The sequence below is a fragment of the Alexandromys fortis genome, unplaced genomic scaffold (genome assembly GCF_014885135.2).
Source record: "Alexandromys fortis isolate MF-2015 unplaced genomic scaffold, M_Fortis_MF-2015_v1.1 scaffold_106, whole genome shotgun sequence".
Classification (NCBI taxonomy): domain Eukaryota; kingdom Metazoa; phylum Chordata; class Mammalia; order Rodentia; family Cricetidae; genus Alexandromys; species Alexandromys fortis.
In genome coordinates this window covers 194,434-216,474 of record NW_026067980.1, presented here as the reverse complement: position 1 = coordinate 216,474, position 22,041 = coordinate 194,434, and the positions used below count along the sequence as shown (strand labels likewise).

At 42.2% G+C, this 22,041-nt stretch overlaps 1 protein-coding gene across 1 annotated transcript in view; it reads right to left on the bottom strand.

The window, feature by feature from the left end:
- Positions 1-17,324, bottom strand: part of Atf6 (activating transcription factor 6) — a 174,991-nt gene extending 157,667 nt beyond the window's left edge. The window contains exons 1-4 of the mRNA XM_050158193.1: positions 17,256-17,324; positions 16,203-16,401; positions 2,838-2,914; positions 433-520 (exon numbers count right to left, since the gene is read on the bottom strand). Coding sequence (XP_050014150.1) covers positions 433-520; positions 2,838-2,914; positions 16,203-16,401; positions 17,256-17,324 — 433 coding nt within the window. The remainder of the gene's footprint in view (positions 1-432; positions 521-2,837; positions 2,915-16,202; positions 16,402-17,255) is intronic.
- Positions 17,325-22,041: the final 4,717 nt, after the last annotated feature.

Here is a 22,041-nt window from a genome sequence, read left to right as displayed (position 1 = left end):
AAATTAAACATTAAAACCTAAAGTAAACTACTGTAAAACTGCAGTTGAACTCTCTGTTCAAATAACAAGGGTTTTATGGTGTGTTGATCTGCTCTGAATGACAGACTGTGACAGGTCTATCATTACATACTAGGCAACCAACACAGGAGACAAATACAATGTTTCTGCCAATTTCCTGTTCTCTCTGTTGCCATTACAAAGTTTGGATCACCTGAAAAATACAGCATTAGCCAAGTTGTGCCCCTTTCTCAGAAGAATGTACATCAAATGCAAGGAACCCCACTATCAGGATCCTAACTACTGGTAACCCTAACCTCACCCTTTTCATTTCATAAACTCTGTTGGCCAGGGTTTTCTGAACCACTTAATCCAAGTATTACGAACTATCCCAAGAGTCTGGTGGGAGCATTGAAGGGTGAAGCCCATCCTTACCTGAGCAGAAGTGGCTACTGGAGCTCCAAATGTCGGATTCCCAAGGCATTAAATCCAAATCAAAGTTAAGATGATCAAAATGATTTTCCTGTAGGTGTCATACCAGCAAATGATTAGAACAAAATATACATACCTTGGAATCAAACCGTCAGGCAGTTTACTACGAATAACATAATTGCTACTACCCTATCTAATAAAAAGAATCTAAACCAGCCGGGTGGTGGTGGCGCACGCCTTTAATCCCAGCACTCGGGAGGCAGAGGCAGGCGGATCTCTGTGAGTTCGAGGCCAGCCTGGTCTAGAAGAGCTAGTTCCCTTCCCGGACAGGAACCAAAAAAAAAAAAAAAAAAAAAAAAGGTATAGAGAAACCCTGTCTCAAAAATCCCCCCCCCAAAAAAAAGAATCTAAGCCAACCACTTCACACTGCAAACGCATTTTAAAGAACCCAGAGATGCAGCCATTCTGGCTCACAGAAGGACAAGAACAATTAGAAGAGGTAACAGACTCCATGAGTCAAAGATTTATTCTTTTCTGTGAAAACAGACTATTTAAGATTCACAAAATGGTGACAATAAATCTCACTAATCTTTGAGTCATGGAGTCCGTTTCCCCTATGGCCAAGTGTTGGTGGCGCACGCCTTTAATCCTAGCAGTTGGGTGGCAGAGGCAAGCAGATCTCAGTGAGTTCGAGGCCAGCCTGGACAAACTCCAAAGCTACACAGAAAAATCCTGTCAAAAATAAAATAAAATTCACAAAATGAATCTTTTGCCATAGAGAGATCCAGATCCAACAAGAGAGATGTTTTAGATAAACTAGTCCAAACAAACAGTTATTCATATCCTCTCCTTGTAAAAGAAAGAACACAGACACAGCCAAAAACAACGCAGGTATCATGAAGGTGGTAAGTACCATTAGACAATGTTCTTCCCCGCCTCTCTGTGGTTCTCGAACTTCTAAAATCTTTATAAATTCAACAAATAAACCCAAAACCCATTTTTAAGACCAATAAGACAACTCAGCAGGTAGAGGTAATAAAGAATGAGGCAACCAGATATATATATTAATAAAAAAAAAAAAAACCCGGGGCTGGAGAGATGGCTCAGAGGTTAAGAGCAATGGCTGATTTTCCAGAGGTCCTGAGTTCAATTCCCAGCAACCACATACATGGTGGCTCATAACCATCTATATTGAGATCTGGTGCCTTCTTCTGGCCTGTAGCATACATGCAGACAGAACACTGTATACATAATTAATAAATTATGGGAGGCAGGGGCAGGTGTATCTCTGTGAATTCAAAGCTACACTTCATAGCAAGTTCCAGACCAGCCAGGACCATATAATGAGACCTTGTCATAAAAAAAAAAAAAAAAAAAAAAAACTAAGTCATTTTCATTTTAATGGCTCAAAGAATTACAATAAGCTTTTAAAATTAATTTATTTTTATTTTATGTAGATATGTTTTACCTGCATGTATGTCTGTGCAGCATGTATGTGCAGTGTCTGCAGATTCCAGATCCTCTCAAACTAGAGTTATAAGCAGTTGTTAGAGGCCATATGGGTGTTTAGAATTGAACCAGGGTCCTCTGAAATTGCAACCAGTGTTCTTAGCCACTAAGTCATCTCTCCAGGCCTCCAATAACAGTTTTTATATAGTTCTCTGAGTAATCACAAGCAAAGGTAAAAATATGACTAATTTTTAGAGCTCTTAAAAAGGAAGCCGGTAAGCTTGACTAGATCTATGACTCACCGTGCCTCTTATTACTACTATTACCACGAGCCGCAAAGTATCTAAAGATCAAAAAATAGGACTCGGTGGGGTGGTTCAGCCCTAGAACCCCAGCACTCAGAAGGCTGGGGCAAGGGGGGCTGGAGAGATGGCTCAGTGGTTAAGAGCATTGCCTGCTCTTCCAAAGATCCTGAGTTCAATTCCCAGCAACCACATGGTGGCTCACAACCATCTGTAATGGGGTCTGGTGCCCTCTTCTGGCCTTCAGGAATACACACAGACAGAACATTGTATACATAATAAAAATAAATATTAAAAAAAAAAAAAAGAAGAAGAAGGAGGAGGAGGAGGAGGAGGAGGCTGGGGCAAGAGGACTACTAGGAACTGCAAGCCGGCTGAGACACACAGTAAGTCCCAGACCAGCCAAGACTACAGAATGAAGCCTTGTCTCCAAAAGAAAAAGAAAAAAAAATCACTTTAAAGTCACCACCCTAGGACTAACATATGCTAAGCCAACAAGTCTTATCAAACCAGCACTCAGGAACTTTATAGCTCTGCATTTACTGACTGCAAAGGAGCTACTAACACTCCTGATTGATGATGTCTTTTAGCTGCCGCCTAACTACTGTTCTGAAGTCCTCTGCATTAGTCACTCACTATTCCTCCTCCAGGACTTACGTAAGTTTCATTTGCTGCATCGAACTGCACCTCATCAGTATCTGTGAAGTATCCCAGCTCAGCAAACAATGTAGACTCTGGAAAAAAGGACAAAGAAAGCAGCTGTCACTCATGAGCCCGGCAGTGGGACAACTCTGCGTCCTGGGGCAGATCTATTAGTTTCCACTGGGCCTTGCTACTGCTGACAAGCTCAAGCAATGCAAACATCACAAGAACATGGGCTTGGCTCCCCAGAACATATGAAAAAAGTTGGGTACAGTTGTACATATCTGTAATCTAAGCACTGGGGAGGCAGAGAAAAGTGGAGCCCTAGCACTTGCTAGCCACATCAGTAAACTCCAGCTTCAATAGGAGACTGTCTCAAAAACAAAACATAACAAAAAGTAGAAGTGTGACAAGATGGCTCAGCAGTAAAGCATTTGCAGCACAAGTCGGATGACCTGAGTTCTATCCCCAGAAGCCCACAGAGTGGAAGGAGAACTAACTCCACAGGGCTGTCCTCTGACCTCTGCACACGCACTGTGGCACGCCCACCCTCACTCCAACACACACACACACAAGAAAATTTAATTGAAAAAAAAAAAGATGGACCTGACTGAAGAAGACACCCAACGTGAACACACACATGTACATGTACTCACATGCACACATGCACACACGGAGGAGTAAGAACACACATAAAAGTCTATGTAGATAATAAAAGACTCACCTAAATTTTGGTAAGTTGAAGCATATTCTAATTTCTAGTGAGGTTTCCTTATAAACCAAGAAAAATATGGACAAGATTCTTCAATAGTCTATATTTAAAAAAAAAGTTTAGAAGGATCATGAACTATAGGCTCAATGTCCTTTGTTTATAGCTAGTGTCCACTTATGAGTGAGTCCATGCCGTATTAATCATTTTGGGTCTGGGTTACCTCACTCAAGATAGTGTTTTCTAATTCCATCCATTTGCATGCAAAATTCAAAATGTCATTGTTTTTTACCACTGAGTAGTACTCTAATTGTAGCGAGCTGCATGGAATCACACCTGATGGAGATGTATAGTCAACTCCTATGGCTAAGGCCTGACCTATGCTATGATCACGCAATGATCATCAGCTGCTTGCATATGCGTGGGCCTATGAGCAGTGCCCACCTGGCAATCTGGGATTGGCAGCCCATGCCTACTTAAAGGCTGGGAGAGGAAGGAGAGAGAGGGGAAGAGAGAGAAAGTGAATTAAGTCCTGGAATAAAACTGCAGTGAGAAGAGCTCCGGGTGTCGCGTCTTCCTTGCTGGACGAGGTGGGGCGTGACACTAATGTGTAAATGTGCCACATTTTCTTTATCCATTCTTTGGTTGAGGGGCACCTAGGTTGTTTCCAGGTTCTGGCTAGTGATGATTATCTTAAATATCTCCATAGAACCTTCATCCAGCAATTGATGGAAACAGAAGCAGAGACCCACATCGGAGCACTGGACTGAGCTCCCAAAGTCCAGTTGAAGAGTGGAAGAAATGAGAATATGAGCAAAGAGGTCAAGGCCATGATGGGTTCATCCACTGAAACAGTTTACTTGAGCTAACAGGAGCTCACCAACTCCAGCTGCACTGGGAAGGAATAAGCATAGAACCAAACCAGTCCCTCTGAATGTGGTTGACAGTTGCATGACTGGGGCAGACTAAGGGGCCACTGGCAGTGGCACCAGGATTTATCCCTACTGCATGTACTGGTTTTTTGGGATCCTAATCTTCTGGATGGATACCTTGCTCAGCCTAGATATAGTAGGGAGGGCCCTGGACCTTCTACAAATTAATATGCTTACCCTCTCTGAGGATTGGATGGGGGTGGGGTGGGACGGTGTGTGGAGAGAATGGGAGGAGGCGAGGGATTGGGAACTTGGATTGGTATTTTTTAAAAATCTAATTAAAAAAAAAGTTTAGAAGAAGGTCAAGGAGCTGACAAGGCCCAATACTTGCTACAATCTGTAAAGTTTCCCTTCCCTAACACTTGAACTCGTTAAAAAGAGTTTCCCAGCTCCAGGTCCTCCTTTGTACTAAACTCCTGCAGGGATTTCCATCCGCTCCACTGCCAGCCCACTGATCCATTTCTAGCGATCTGAATTAGAACACCACCCATAGGTGAAAACATGTGAATGCTGAGTTCCCAGTTGGTGAACTGTTCAGGAAGGATTAAGAGATGTGGCCTTGTTGGAGGTGTGTCACTGGGGCTGGGATTTGAGGTTTCAAAAGCCCATGCCAGACCCAGTCTCAATCTGCCTGCCAGCTGCTGGCAGATCAGGACCTAAGTTTTTAACTACTGCTCCAGTGCCATGCCTGAGCCAGGCTCCCGGCAAGCCAATCACGGGCTAACTCTCTGAAACTGTAAGCAAGCCCCCAATTAAATGGTTCCTTTTATAAGTTGTCTTGGTCATGGTGTAACAGAACAATAACAAAGATATTGGTTGACCAAGAACAGAAATCTTTTACCAACAAAATAGAACACAGCAATAATGTCTAGATAGCAATAACGCCATGCTAGCCACGCATCTGTCAGAAAAGGCTACTTTAAACTCAGCTCCAGAGCCAAAAATCATGCACACAGAAGGCTGGAAGGATGTGTCTTATCTAAAACTCCTCCAAGTTTTCTGCATTTGCTGTCTCTCATGCCTCCTCATTCTTTCCTAAGCCTCCAGCCAGGCACCCCACTCCATACACATTATTTGTGTCACCAGTGACCTCCACGCTACCAAATTCAACAGCAAATCCACAGTCTTTGCCTCTCCTAAACGAGAGGCATCTGATAGTTTATCCTTTCTTATTTTTTGAAACATTTTCTTCACATAGCTTCCAAAATACTGCATTCCCCTGATCTTCCTCCCACCTCACTGATTGACCCAACCTACCTATCTCTCGAACTGGAAACTGGTCCTGGGTTCAGCAAATTTTCCTATCAAACATTCCCTCTTTGAAACTCCAATGAACTCATAGCTTTAAATAGCATCTCGGTGCCAGGCATTCCCCAGTATGTATCTCCAGTTGATAATGTCAAGAAGCATTGGTAACACACTGAGTTTACATCTCCAATTTAGTACACTCCAACATGAGCTCTCATTACTTCCATCAAGCCTTCTTCTGTTTCTGTCACTTAGTAATGGATTCAGTTCTCCTGGTGGCTCAAGTCAAAAACCCTAAAATCACTGTTTACTCCTCTCCCATGCTCTCTGTACTAGATCTACTTCCAAATCCTATGAGCTTCCAATTCAAAACACATCCATAATCTGGCTTCTTACCTTTCACTCATTCTTCCTTTCTTCCCTAGCCTCCCCAACACAAAGAAGTCAGTTTCTAAGACAGCCGAGCAATGAGGCTGCTGGGGGTTTTTGCATAGTCATCTGCAGCAAAGCCTGGTATCCAAAGAAATGGTAGAGTGGGGAAGAGCATGTTGATTGATGTAGGTGGCAATATTCCCTAGGCACCAATGAAATGGAGCTGGTGGGAGGGGAAACAGCGTGACAGATGGAAGAGACAGCATGTGTAGTTAGGAGCGATTACAGCTAACAATCTGCTAACCGATGAGGCAGATGAATAAATATATATCTAAAAGAACTGGAGTGTGATGTCTCACTGAGGAAGAATTTAAAACATGGAGGGGAAGGCTAACTATAAGTTGTTGGATTGAAATAATTACTAAGTGACCTAATTTTAAATACATTCATATACAGCCAGGAGTGGTGGTACATGCCTATAACCCGTTTCAGGCCATCCTGTGCTACATTCCTAGTTCCAGGCATGCCTGGGTTACTATGACAACGGCCTCAAAGAGGAGGAAGGAGGAGGAGGAGGAAGAAAAAGAGGAGAAAGAAGAAGAAGCAGAAGAAGAAGAGAGCAAGAGATCATTAAAGATATTTACGAGTGTGTATACACAGAGACATGCATTTATTCCCTAGTTCTGTCTGCTGAAAGGTTTACGCACAATGACGCCCCAACAGAATGGAAATAATATGCTCAGACATCAGATATTAAACACCGTCCTCCACTAAATGAAAATCATTATGGGGCTCTTTGGAAAAATGGCTGATTTGGAGCAGAGAACATATAAAATAAGCCTAAGAAATCTTGATGTGTTTTTTTTTTTTTAAAAAAAAAAAAGGAAATTCTCAGCAAAGATAAGAGCATATCAAAAGAAGAATGGTCACAGTTCTGTAGCAGCATTCCTGCCTGACATGTTCAAGGCCCTGAGGTTCAATCCTAGTACCTCATGGACACACAAACAAAAAGGACATGAATATGTCCAAACACCATAGACACTAACATGAAAGAACTCCCACTGATCAAACCTGAGAAAGCATTAGAGTAAAAGTTTACAATTCATTACGATTTAAAAAAAAAATCAATGAATTCACATGGAAGGAGGAAGGAAGGGTGGAAAAGAGTTTGCTTTCTAATGCTGTAAGCGCTGTTTGCAAATTAACAACTAAGATAGGATAGAGACAGACAATGTGCACGCGGCAGGCTGCCACACTCAAGAGGATAGGGGTGTGGGGATTTTAATAACAACAGGACATTGGTGTCCTATCACATTCTGTCCCCTGAATATAAATAAAAACACAAAAGGCAAACTGACTTTACAGAGGAGAAACCTGACAGGTGGCAACTTAGCTTTAATCATGTGACCAAGCACCTTCGACAGCCAGCATCATGCCATCGGCACACCTGCCGTTGCATGGCCTGAGTCTGATCACATGACACAGTAGATAGACCCAGATTATTACTGATTTCTAGCACAAACAACTGCCAAGAACATAATAGACAGGAAAAAACTAGAGCTATTCCAAAATAAAGGCTATCAATGAGACATGTGAGATAAAAGCACTGTGTGTTTCCAGGGAGAATTCCAGACTAGAATGGAAAAGTCATTGAGACAGTCAGCAAAATTTAAAATGTCTGTGAAATGAACAGAAGTGTTGCATCAGAGTTTGTTTTCTGAGTGGAAGAAACACACTGTGGTAATATAGAAAAGCCTGGGATGGGCTGTGCTTGTTATTTTCTTGTGGTGATGGGCTTGATATATACTGTAGTATTTAAGAAGGGGAAGATAAAAAAGAGAAAGAAATGGGGCAACTGTGACATGACGTGAAAACTGCAGGAGGGCATGCAAGAGTTCTTTTCAGTGTTCTTGCAACTGCAGATCTGAAACTGCTTCAGAATTTTAGATGGACATTACGGCACAGACCTCTGGTCTTGGCTACTTGTGAAGCTGAAGCAACAGGATGACTTGACTTGAGTTCACCAGTTCAAGGCCAGCATGAGGAACACAAAAGTCTCAACTCAAAAACAGGCCTGTGTAGCTACACACATCTGCATCAGTTAACTATGGGAATTCCCATAGAAGCCTCCAAATAGTCTCCTGGCTTCTGTCATAGCCCTCGGGCAGGCTTTTCAGTACACCAGCTACAACAAAGCTGTAAAAACAAAGGACTGGGGTGGGGATATAGCTCAATCGGTATACTATACATGAAGCCCTGGGTTCAACCCACAGTACCACAGAAACCGGGCATGGCACATGCCTGTAATTCTCCTACTCAGGAGGTAGAAACAGAGAAATGATAAGGAAATTCAAGGGACTGGTGAGTTGGCTCATCTGGTAAGGGGCATGCTAAGCAGGTCTCACGACCCAAGTTCCGTTCTCAGAACCCATCTAAAGGTGAATGGAGCCGGGCAATGGTGATGCACACCTGGAATCCCAGCACTTGGGAGGCAAAGGCAGGCAGATTTCAGTGACTTTGAGGCCAGCCTGATCTACAAAGTGAGTTCCTGGATAGCCAAGAATGTTATACAGAGAAACCATCAAAAAAAAAAAAAAAAAAAAAAAAAAAAAAAAAAAACAACAAAAAAAAAAAGGTGAACGGAGAAAACCCACTCCACAAAGTTGTCCTCTTACCTTTACACATGTTACACATACACAACAATAACTAACTAAATTTATTTTAAATTAATATCAATTGTAGCTGGAGAGATAGATGGCTTAGTAAAGGCACTGGCTGTTCTTACAGAAGACCCGGGTTCAAGTCCCAGCACCTACAACTATTTGCAACTCCAGTCCCAGGGGATTTGACACCCTCTTCTGACTTCCACATGCACTAGACAGGGACACGGCTGCACAAACATACATGGGCAAAATACCCATACATATAAAACAAAAGAAACCTCAGAAAATTTTTATTTAAAGTAAACTAAAGGTCATCCTCAGCTACACAAGGAATTGGAAGTCAGACTGGGCTACATAAGATCCTCTCAAAAAAATGAAAACAAGTCGTGGCAAACACCTTTAATTCCAGCACTCGGGACGTAGTGGCAGGCGGATTTCTGTGAGTCAAGGCCAGCCTGGTCTACAGAGTGATTTTCAGGACAGTCAAGACCATACAAAGAAACTTTGTCTCAAAAAAAAAAAAAAACCTGAAAGCAAAAGTTGGTCAGACATGGTATTGCACGCCTATAAGCCAGCACTCAGGGGCAGAGACAGGAGAATGGAAAGTCTGAAGCCAACCTGGTTACATAACAAGACCCTGGCCAGGCAGTGCACGCCTTTAACCCAGAATCTGGAGGCAGAAGCAGGTGAATCTCTCAATCTGAGGCCAGCCTGGTCTACACAGCGAATTCCAGGACAGCCAGAGCTATACAGAGAAATCCTGTCTTAAAGAAAAAAAACGAAAATGAAGACCTTGCTGAGCCTGCTGAAGGGTTAGAGATGTAACTCCATCTGCAAAGTGAAGCGTGCACAGATCCTAGGATCCCAGCACCTGGCAGATAGAGGCAAGAAGACATGAGTTCAAAGTCATCCTCCATCCTTAGCTACATAGGCCGTAAGAGTCTATTTAAAAAGCAAAACGAAAACAAACAAAAAAAAAAAAACCTTTTAAAAGGGATGTTGAAAACAAATATGATCAACAATATATAAAGACAGTCCCAAAAAGTTAGAACAGAACTGAAAAACCAGGGCTGTCGGTGTCTTATGGAGGTGCATGCTCAAGTGTTTGTGGTGGTGACGTGTAAAGAACTATTGTGAAGCTCATAAAGCATACAACTGTGGATAGCACACACATAATTCTTGATAATGACAACCAACAACTACGTTACTAGTGTCGCGTTTGCTACAGTACACTCCCTTACCCTTAGTTTAATACTATGCTCCCTCTACTTATAAAAAAGTTACAGTAAAACTGTGAGCCAGGTTACACTGGTAGACATATCATATCTCTTACATCTACTGTGTCTTAATTGCATCATTTGCTCTTGTATTTTACTTAATCTCAGACAGCATTTATGTGTGTATTATATGTGCACATATGTATCATACAATGTAAGTGTAAAGTGACCTTACAATCCAGGTTTTGTAAGCACACACCACACTATGGTGGGCACACAGCACACTTCTCAAAAGGAGTTCCTGTTGTAAGTGGTTGGTGGCCACAGTTAATTCCAGGTAAGAAGGAACCTTGTGATCTGGCTTAGAACTATAAATGTTGTCATGCATTCATGGTTTTTTTTAAAATAAACATCCTGTTCTTAAGAAATACCTGGTAAAGTATTTAGGAGTTTCCTTCCACATGTTCGTGTTTCAGGTGGTGGAGGAGGGGAAGTGTGGCTAATAAGGGACACAGTAAGTGGGGCAGGATTTTAACAGTCGGTGCATAAGGGAAATGCGGGTAGCAGTGTACTGATCTTTCAGTTTCTGTGGTTTAAAAAAAAATGAAGACATACACTTCTATACGTATAGACTGTTTCATTAGACTCCACGAGAAACGAAGGGCACAAATCAAGGTAGAGTATTAAAATTTACTGCCTATTCCTATGTCCTTCACCAATTTCACACTCCCAATATTTAGACTTCCCTCAACAATAGCAGCTACGATTGTTAGCTTTCTTAGTGAGCTTTTCAACCTCATCTCCCTCTGCCCTGACCACATACTTGTTTACTCCTCCACAGTGATCTCGCATTTTACTTCATCTCGGCCTGATCAGAGTCTTATTATTTTCAATATGATGGAAGGTGGGATCACAAGATGGCTCATAAGTAAAGGTGCTTGCTGCCAAGCTTGACGTTCTAAGTTTGATCCCCAGGACCCACATGATACAAGTAAAGAACCAACTCCAGAAGTAATCTTCTGACCTCCACACGTGTGCCTTGGCATGCAGACCACCCCCCCCACACACACAAATAAATAAACATAGCCAAAAAAGAAGAAAAAGTTGGAGTCACCCCTGAACATGGACTTTTAAGAAATTTCTCTATTTACAAAAAAAGAAGGGAAAAGAAGGAGAAATGCGGAAACAGCACAAAGGGAACATCTAAGGAGACTTTGGCATTGTCCCCCCCTCCAAATAGGAGAAGTGAAATCACTAAACGTTTCTTTTCTAAGAGATGGGAGAAATGCTATACGCACCAGAAAAATAGCTTGAGCAACTTTTAATAAAGCATAGTGATCTGAAACACACAGAGAAGGCCGGATTCAATCTAGGAACAAGAAGCCAACTTCAGCTTGTATGGAGGGAAGGCAAGTGTGTGGTGGGGGAAATGAGGAAAGGACTGGAAGTTCTGATTCAGAGCATGAAAGAGGAGGTGCCAGAGGCTTCAGAGAGAAGCTTTAGTGAACAATCATCAGGAATTAGGCAGGGAATGGACTGGCCGAGCTACTGAAATAGCCAAAAATCCTAGCAGGCAATGTCAGAGAAAGCACCAGTAAGTTAGTAGCTACATTTCCCAGTGAAAGTGATGAATCAGCAGGTCTCTGCAACAGGAAGAGGTGGAAGACTGCATACTGTGACAAGATAAGACTGACACCTAGACATTGCTTGTGGAGGAAAGGAACATGTCCTAGAAATGGCAGAGAAGGACAAAAAAAAAAAAAAGACAACTACTATATTCTGCGGTGCCGGGTGCAGAAGGCTTTCACCAGAACTTTGGGGAAAGCTGTGTCATCAGCGGAGTGTCACCCTTTGGTTAGTACAAGAAAAGGAAAGAAGAGAAGCTTCAAAGAAGATACTAAAGACATGAGAGAAACCGCAGCAGCAGGAAGCTTCTCATCTTGACACACATCTCAAGTGGCTTAAAAAAAAAAAAAAAGGAAGGAAGGAAGAGAAAGAGAGAGAGAGAGAGAGAGAGAGAGAGAGAGAGAGAGAGAGAGAGAGAGAGACTTTTGAACAGTTCAAGCAAGAGGGAGAGAGGAAGAAAGCAGAGGAAAGTTAAGATTGTAAACTAGCCAGGAAAGATGCTCAACACCATGTAACATTAGAAAACTGCAAATTAAAACAAGGACCACCACACACCTGTTAAGATGGCTAAACTCCAAGTACTGGCAACAGCAAACACCATCAAACAGAAACATCCACTCATTGCTGGTGGAGACACAAAATGGTACAAGCTTGGTGGTTTCTTATAAACCAAATTATAATATGATCCAGTAATTGAGCTCCTTTGGATCAGTCCAGATGATATGAAAACTTACATCAACACAAAAACCCACACACAGATGTTTAGAGCACCTTTATGTCTAACTGCCAAAAATCAGAAGCAACCACAATATCAACATGTAAACAGACACACAAACTGTGTACTCTAAACTGAATATGTCCTCCAAAAATTCATATGGGCACTATAATCCCCAAGATGGCTATATCTGACGCAGGGTCTTGAGGAGATTACTAAGGCTAAATGAATCTGGAAGAAGAGGATAATGCTTTCCTCCAACACCATGTGAGGACACAGCAAGAAGGCAGTCATCTACAAGCCAAGATAGAGGGCTGGCATCCAAACCTGAGCATGCTAGCATCCTCCACAGCATGTAGAATACTGTAATGACAGTCAGTGTCATTAAACATTTATCAAAACCTTTATATTTAGCACTATTTGCTAAATATAAGAAATGATATTTATAAATTATAATATAGAAATAGACCATCGAGGCACAGAACGACACAGAGGAACTTCAAGTGCACACTACTAAGTAAAGACGCCAATTTGAAAAGGCTCCATACTGCATGGTTCCAACTATACAACAAAAGCAAAACTGTGCAGACAGAAAAGATCTATTATGGGGTGTGGGACAACTCAGGTGGAAGGAAGGATGGATGAGTGGATGGAGCACAGGGAATTCGCAAGAGAGACGCTCTCACCCTACTCTGCACAACACTGTAATGATGGCCCATGGCATTGTGCTTGTCAAAACACCTATAATGTTCATCCTTCACTTAATACTAACGTACCAAGCCAGTCATGGTGGCTCATGCCTATAAGTCCAGTATTTGCAAAGCTGAGACAAGAGCATTAAGAATGCAAGGCAATCTTGGGTTACATCAAATGTTCCAGGCCAAGTTGGAGACCCTGTCTCAAAAAAAAAAAAAAAAAAAGAAAAAAGAAAAGAAAGAAAGAAAGAAAGAAAGAAAAGAAAAAAACTGATCAACATAGTTCATCCATGTGAACAAAGTCCCACACTAATTGCTTCAGTTTGCCTTCCATTGCTGTGATGAAACACCATGACCAAAAGCAACTTGATGAGGAAAGGGTTTATTTGGCTTACATGTCCCAATCACTGTCTACATAAAGGGAAGTCAGGGCAGGAACTCAAGGCAGAAACCTAGAAACAGGAACTGAAGCCAAAGTCATAGATGAATGATGTTCCCCCTGTCTTGCTCAGCCTGCTTTCTTATGCACCCCAAAACCCCAAAGCCACCTGCTGAGGGTTGGCACCACTCACAGTGGGCTAGGCTCTCCCATATCAATCATTAATAAGGAAAAAAATATCCACAGACCTGCCTAAATGACAATCTAATGGAAGAATTTTCTCAATAGAGATTCTCTCTTCCCGGATAATTCTAGCTTGTGTCAAATTAACAAACAAACAAAAACAACCAACTGACCAGCATAGTAATGTAAGATGATACCAGTAGAGGGAACTGTAGAGAGGAGAGGGGGCATCTATGGAATTACATGTCCTATCAGCAAGATCACTCTAAAAATCTAAGCTGCATTTACAAAGACATTAAGTAATACACTAGATATAACTGGGGAGCCAGAGGCAGGAGACTTATGAAAGTTGCAGGCCACCCTGGGCTGTATAGCAAGACCTTGTCTCAAAAGACCTAACAACAACAGCCATAATGGGAGCCGGGTATGGTACTGTATGCCTATAATCCCAGCATTCAGAAGGCTAAGGCAGGAATATCCGAAGCATGAGGACAGCCTGAGCTACACGCTTTTAAAAGATTCTAAGTAAATAAGTAGAGAAATACATCTATGTGAAATGCAAATTTCAGTCTCCATAAGCTTTTATGGGAACACAGCCAGTCACTTATCTGCACCGCCTATGGCTGCTTTTTCACCACGGCAGAGCAGCTGCAACCCAGGCCACATGATAGTGATGCCCAAAACATCTGCCTTGTGGACCTTTCCAAAATACATCTGCAGATGTCGGCTCTAAAGTTCATTAATCACACTCAGAAAATAAATGAATAAAAGCACATCCCATCATATCCTGTGCTGAGAAAATGTCCTTCAAATTGTTCAAGCTGTTAATCATAAGAAATACTAATTATAAAATCTAATATTTAAATTTTAACAAGGCAGTTGCTAAAAATATTTTTAAAACATCAATACATCAGTAAAATAATTAAACATCCAAAACAGCAACTCCCAAAGAATCCATTATTCTATTGAGAAACCCTAGTAGACAGTAGTGCCTAACGCCTGCAAAATCTTTCCTACCTACTGAACACCTAAGGGAAAAAAGTACTCATCCAAGAGATAATTGTCAACAGTCTGAAAAAAGAAACCTAAAACACAACAGGGAAAGAGCGTACTCAAGGAGAAATGGGGCAGGATACCTGAGAATGGAGTCAGTCAACTGAATACAGAGAACTGAGTGTTCCATTAAAGAATCAAGTTTAGGAGTTAGGAAAACGCAGCCGAGAGTCAGAAAACAAGACAAAACAATGCTATCAGAAAGTGCTTCGTGTTACAGTTTAAGAAATGCCATGAAAATATGAGGGTCAAATGGTTGAGAAAACAAACCACAACTATAACTGAAGCAGACTTGTTAAAATCAGAAAGAAGCATTAGGAAAAAAAAAATCCACCTTTAGAAAAAAGCTAGGAAAATGTTACAGAGTGAAAAACCAGAGGCACAGACCTCAGAGTTAGATGGCCTTAATTCTAATCCTACTTTTACCACTCAACACCTCTCTAAGACTGAGTGCAAATTCTGTCAGCCCCAATTTCAGCATCTAAAGGACGGCAGGACCTTGGACTGCTGTGGCCACCAATAACACACGTAGCGTGCTTAGTGGGATAGCTGACAAAAACAAGGCCCTAAGCAAGTGGCTAATGTTACTATAACAAAACATTTAGTTGGGGAAACGCACTGGAGAATGGACCCCTACAGTTTTTTTTCCATAATTTAAAATAAATCTCTCATAGATCGTAATTGTAGAACACATGTGCCACTGGAAAATTAAACTAGGATGTTCAATACATTCTAGCTGAGAGTCCACTCGTGTGGTGGAATGTTGGTCTGGCCCCAGGAAAATAACACCCCAAAATTACAATGCTGAAGAACGGTGCAGTCTAACTACAGGATCCACCGAGGTACCTTCATGTTGGATCCCTGTCCCGTAATCAAAAGAGGAATATCAGGTTCCTCTAAGGATTCAGATGACAACACTTGTCCGGTGTCAATTCTCCATCACATCCTTCCTGAACACCAAAACCAAGCAAGATCTAGCAAGAGATTTCAGAGCTGTTTGGACAGCAGTCAGGATTACATCAGTTTATGACAGATCTAGTAATCAGGGACACGGGTCAGGTGCTTGGGACCTTTGCTTCTTTGCCAATTTGGATATATGCCTTAAATCAACCATGACAGCGGAGAGATAAGGATTTTCTTCTCTGTGTGTATTTCAACCATATTTTCTCAAACATGTCACGCGCACGTGCAGGGCACACATGCGCGTACACACACACGTACACACACACACACACACACACACACACTTCACTCCCAACCACATCCCACAGTCTGAGAAAATTGCCTGGAGCGGCAGCCAGAGTCATCCTGCTGAGTTCTGGTCCCTCAAGATCACCTGGTATTTCCACCAGGAACACACGCTGAAAAACTACAGCGATTTCCCCGATTCGAACATCACTTCCACGTCGCTGCGGCCAGGACAGAAGCCCAGTGGTTCTGCCAGGCCCTTCCACGAGCCCCCAGTCCGTGGCCTCGCTCCCTGGGCAAGGTTCGTCCCCACCTGTCACCGCCGCCGGGCGGAAACCGGGAGGAAAACCCCCGCAACGGGGGCCCGAGCGAGCCCGGGTACATTCGCAGATCCACTCACCCCAGTCTTCCTCTGGTCGGTGAGGAAATCCCGGACTAAAAGGCGACTCCATGGTGCCGGCCACACCAGCCAGCTTCCGCGAAACAGATACCTCTCCGTACCTCCGAACTCCGATCGGTGAGTAATCCGAAACGGCGGCGGCCGGCGGACAAAATATGCTGAGGGCTGACGGACGGTGGCCGAGCGGAGGCAAACTATCTCACCGCACACCCGCACTTGTAGCAAAAGCTAAGGAGACGTCAGCGTTAAAGCCAAGCCGACCTGTGAGTAAATGTTTCCCTGGGGACGATTTCAGCACGTTCTGTCCCGCTGTGAGCTTCTTTGTCATTCTTCTTTCTTTCGTTCTTTCTTTCTTTTTTAAAAATGGGCAGAGAGTACGCAGATTTAACTACTTCGGTTAAATTTGTTGATAATATTAAAACTGAAAAGTCTCCTGACCATAGCAGTTTGCTCTTTAATTTGCTTGATACTACGATGTAGATATCTCAGAACAAAATTAGAAATTGGCAGCAAATCTGATTCTGTTTTTGTGAACACTTTTCTTTCGCTGTAAAAAATTTCCACGTACACAGTAAATACAGATGAACACAAAGGATTTTCCACGTTTGTTAGAACTGATTCTTTCCAGGCAATCGGAGGAAAACATTCTTACCGATCATACTTGTGGAAAGTCCGCCTTCAAATAAATTTAAACAAAGAAAATATATAAGATAAACTCTCATGTCCACACTTGCCTCCTGAAGAATTTCTAAAACTCGCAATAACTTGTCAATCTTTTATTACTAAAACTTCAAGATTCTAAATAGTTTTAGAAGAAAACCATACGCATCATGAATTCCAACTGAAAATGTAAACGTGTTTAAAAAAATAGTTTCAAGACGTACTATTGTTTCTTTTTCAGTTTTACACAGTTTCAGTGGCCAGTGACTTTTAAAACGAATCGGTGAATGAACGCGGATCCCTCTAGGACCAAGTGGAATTTTTCCCATGGTTACAAACAAAACAGAAATGCTTCCCAGAATCCTCCGAGCTCCTCGTGGCTGCTGTTACTACCGATTGCGGAATGCGGGGAAGCCCGCTCCGAATTCGTGAAGTCCGGCTACGAGCGGAGCGCACCCGCATAGACACGTGCAATGCGCACACACACACGCTCACACACACACGCTCACACACACACACACACACACACAGTTTTAAAGTCCCCATACAATAAATGCCATTCCTTCCATCATTGGAATGATACATTCTTTATTTACCATGAAATTTATAATACTTTCATTCTGGCGCTTCAAATTCATTGACATACAAACTAAAATAAAATCGAGTTTTCTCTATTTCTCTACCTACCAAACACCATAGTCTTTAATGAAAGTTGAAGTTCACGCTTGAACTTCAACTTTTCAGTTTTTAACTTTTATAAAATTTAACTTTTATCAAGTTCTCTTATTCAGAAAGTCTGGGCAATTACGATACAAACATTTGGATACCTGTCATTAAGTAAACAAATATTAAAATTTTTCACTTAAATATAAATTTTTCTCAGAGTATATGAAATTTTTTATTTATAGACAGGAAAGGTGGACTGTCTCCCAACTATACCACTACACACCCAATTTAATTTCCCTCTGTCCAAATAGACAATTCCTATCAAGAATTTTATAGAAATCTTTTTAGTCCATTTTAATTTTTTTGTTTCGGGTTTTTTGTTTTGGTTTTGGTTTTTTGTTTGTTTGGAATTTTGAGGGTTTTTTGTTTTGTTTTGTTTGTTTGTTTGTTTAAGATAGGGTTTTGGAACCTGTTCTGGAACTCGCTCTGTAGACCAGGCTGGCCTCAAACTCACAGAGATCCGCATGTCTCTGCCTCCTGAGTGCTAGGATTAAAGGCGTGAGCCACTACCCGGCTCTGTTTTAATTTTTACTTTTACCATGTTTAAATGTTTGTAAATACATATGTTGAGTGTTGGGGGCAGGGGTTGTTCACATAAATGTGTAACACTGTAAATGTTCCCCCAAATTGTTGGGTATTACCCTTTGAGGCTCTCTCCTTATTTTAACTGCTACACTTCCTTGAATAGATGTAATCAGTTTTTCTATTGACCTAAGATGGTCTTTTAGTTGTGTACTAGTACATGAAATACATTCCCTGCAAGCCTGTCTTGCTGGGTCACTTGCAAAATGAGCAGTTTCCATATTTACCAACACTAGATATGGTCAAACTGACAATTTGTGCCACTCTGAGTAGTGTGACTGTAGTTCACACTTCTCTGGCAGCACAGGAATGCTGTACTCAACGTTCGTTACACACTGTTCTGTGAACCGTCCACTCGGTTTGACAAAGTGTGTTCCTGGATTCCTTTCTCCCAGCGATATGCAGATCTTTAGATAGACAGCCTCCTTTGTTCATTTACTGTGTGTGTTGTGAATGTCTTCTCCTGGCTTGGCACTTGTCTTTATCTTTGTTAGGGGAGGGGCGGCTCTCTGTTCAGTGTAGTGAATGTCAGTCGCTTGTTGGGTCTCTGCCACTTGTATTTTAAGAAATCTGTGCCTATCCTGAGATTGTTGAGGTTTTCCTCTTCAGAGTTTATAGTTTGGTTTTCATTCTTTCTCTGTTGTTTGGTATCTTAGATGTAGCAACACTAGACATAGTAACACAATTGACTTTGGTACCACACTCCTGTGTCCAAACCCCTTGCTGGATTCCATTCTTGTCATACTTTGTCTGCATGCTTTTTTAGGATTTCCCACCTAGAAAAACTTACGCTGTGCACAAAGCAACACTTTCACGTTTATTTTAACAAATGTAAGAGGCAATGTGGTGAATCCCCATGTTGCCACCATCCCAGCTTCAACCATCTGCCACTCCTGTTCCATCTATCTTCCCTCCCAATACCTTTTCTGTTTTTTCCAGTCTTACACTCAGACATAGTATTTCATTTATCTAAACAAAGCCTATTTTGAAAATACCATATACACCTAGCAAAGTCAGTAATTCCTTAATATTACCTAATATCTATCAGTTCCACATTCAATTTTTCAGTCTTAAAAATGCCTGTCTAGAAGTAGAGATGGCCCAACAATTAAGGCACTTGATCTCACAGAGGACCCGGGTTCAGTTCCCAGGAGCCACATGGAAGCTCACAACCATCTATAACTCCAGTTCCAGGGGATCAGAAGTCCTCTTCTGCTACAAATGATTCTGCACACATGTGGGGCACACAAACTCAAACTAGTGTGCACACATACACATAAATACTAAAAATAAAATGTCCACCTCGAGTTGGCTTGTGAAAATGAAGATACAAATAAGATTAACACACTGTGTTTAGTTCACATGGCAATCCCTTTTCTGTAGCAATTTTTCTTGTCAGACTTTGAATCTTTGAATCTCCAGTCCCCAAATAACAACACGGAGGCTTACAAATTTTGAAAGTTTGGCCTTTAGTTTTAGGCTTGTCCCCAACTGGCTCTTATAACTCAAATTAGCCTGCTTCTATTAATCTGCATTCTGCCACGTAGTTCAGTTACCTCGCTCTGTACCATGTCAGACCTCTTCAGAGTCTCACCTACCAGGCATAATCTGTCTGCCTAGACTCCTCCTCCTCTTCCTCTCTCCCCAGAAATCCCACCTGTCTCTCCTGCCTAGCATTGGCCACTCAGCTCTTTATTAAACCAACCACAGTGACACATCTTCACAGAGTGGAAGCAAATATTCCTCTACACTTTCCCCCACTTTGTTTGGCACCGTATGTTGAAGAAACTAGTCTTGCCTTGAGAACTGCCTACTTTGTGAGTCTGCTGACATTACCTTCATAGTTATTTTAACTTGTTCCTAAAGCTGCCAGTTTTACAGACTAGACTGGGGAGGTTTGCTTTTATTTTTGCAAGAATACTTCACACTTCTAAATTCAAACCTGGCCACGAAGTTCACTTTCGCTATGTGGTAAGTATTGGATCCACAGTTACTGGATATCCTCCGTTGATGCAATAAGTCAAATCTAACAATTAATCCCAGATTTAATAAACAGAGCAAAGCAGAGTGAAGCAACTCCCTGGTGATTCTTGAGAAGGCAGGAGAGAGAGAGCTCTTGGCAGATCTAGTGACCAGGTCTTAAAAACCCTGTAGGGGTGATCTTGAACAGCTCTGGGGCAGGAGCTGACCCTTGGTGGGCTTTCTGAGGGGCAAGGTCACTGGGAGAGTGAGGCTGAAACGGATACAGAGCTTCCAGTTCAACATCCCAGAGGATGTTGAGGAGTCTGGGAGTCAAGGGGCTCACACTCAGTGGGAGGTTATGGGTGAAGAAGCATTCAGTTAGCTGCTATCCTGGAGACCTCATGCATCTGTTCCTTGCAGAAGCTGAGAAGGCAAATTGCTAGAAGAAAAATAGATTAGTAACACCGGCCCTACGAGCAGGGCTAGCCATGGGAGGAGTGGAGATTGTCATCAAGAATGGAACAGAGATGTGGCCTGGTTATATGTAAGAGGCAAGGGTGAATGACAAAGGTAAATGACCAAGACACAAGTGCAGATGTGTCCTTCATTGGGGCATCTTGGAAAACCAGGTCCCAGTTGCTGGATAAGTGCCGCTTGAGCCTGGAGAGGTGGTACCAGCACTGATGTCCCAGGAGCTTGGGGGGATGGCAGATCAAATCAAGGGATGATGTGTTCTTCATGGGTACCTGAGCTACCATAGTATCCTCATTAGGAGAATAAAACCATTTGGTTTGTACTTTAGTGGTAACCTACCAATGAATACTGGTTAAACAAAAACCTGACTGGTGAAATTACACCTTATTTATATTGGGTCTCATCAGTACTATTAGATTTTGGTCAGATCAGCACTGCGGTATGACATCTTTAAGATATATATATATTACCCTGAATAGTGGAGCCAAATATCAGGATATAGAGAGTAAAGGAGATTTTGATGTCAGTCTTGATTCTAATTTGGATTCAACTTCATCCGTGCTCACTGAGATAGTGCCAGTTAAGTTCAGTGGATGGGAAAAGAGAAACAAAAAGACATGAAAGCGAGAAGATGCTTGGAGGGTGGGGAGTGTGGGGAGGGAGTTAAGAGTGAGTTGTTTGATCAGAAAGCAATATAAAACAATTCACTGGAGAGCCCCAAATATTGGCTGTCATCTGTTCTAGGGCATTTGATCCTTGCCCACACCAGTTTCACCAAGCCTAACATAACCCAGAGAACCAAAGTCTTGGCTGGTTCCTGGTAGCACCATCCACACCCAGAAAAGGAAGTAGACACACTCAGGGTCATGCTGTCCAGTGGCCCCAAAGCAGTGTGCTTACACCTTGTTCTATTTTTCTGCTGTTTTAAGATTCCTGTGGCCTTAACTCCAACTCCCAGCAAAGCTCAGGAAGACCTTAACTCCTGATCCTCCTGCCTCCACCTCCAGAGGACTGGAATTACAGGTATGCACCACTACCCTGGCTGAACTTCACATAGTTAGGTTTCCCAGCCATTCCTCACTTGCAAGTACAATTAGCTTTCAAAAAAGCATTGCCCCTTCCAGCCGGACTGCAGTAGCCAGAAAGCAGGGGCTTGACTGATGTGTTCACTGTGTCACCTACAATAACGCACACATGGTCTCAGTGCACATTACACATTATATGAAAATCTAAGTTCAGATGAAATGGCTGCTCTCTGCTGTATGCTATGGTGTAGGGTGGCTAGACGGTAAGCTGAGCCACATGAAATCGTGCCAAACCATTTTTTACCCACAAAGAGGCACTCTCATGGAGTGACCAGGTTTTGAAAAGCTTTGAGAAGATACGAAAAAGAAAAGGGTGGGCAAATTTTATGAAAGACATAAATGAAAGAATT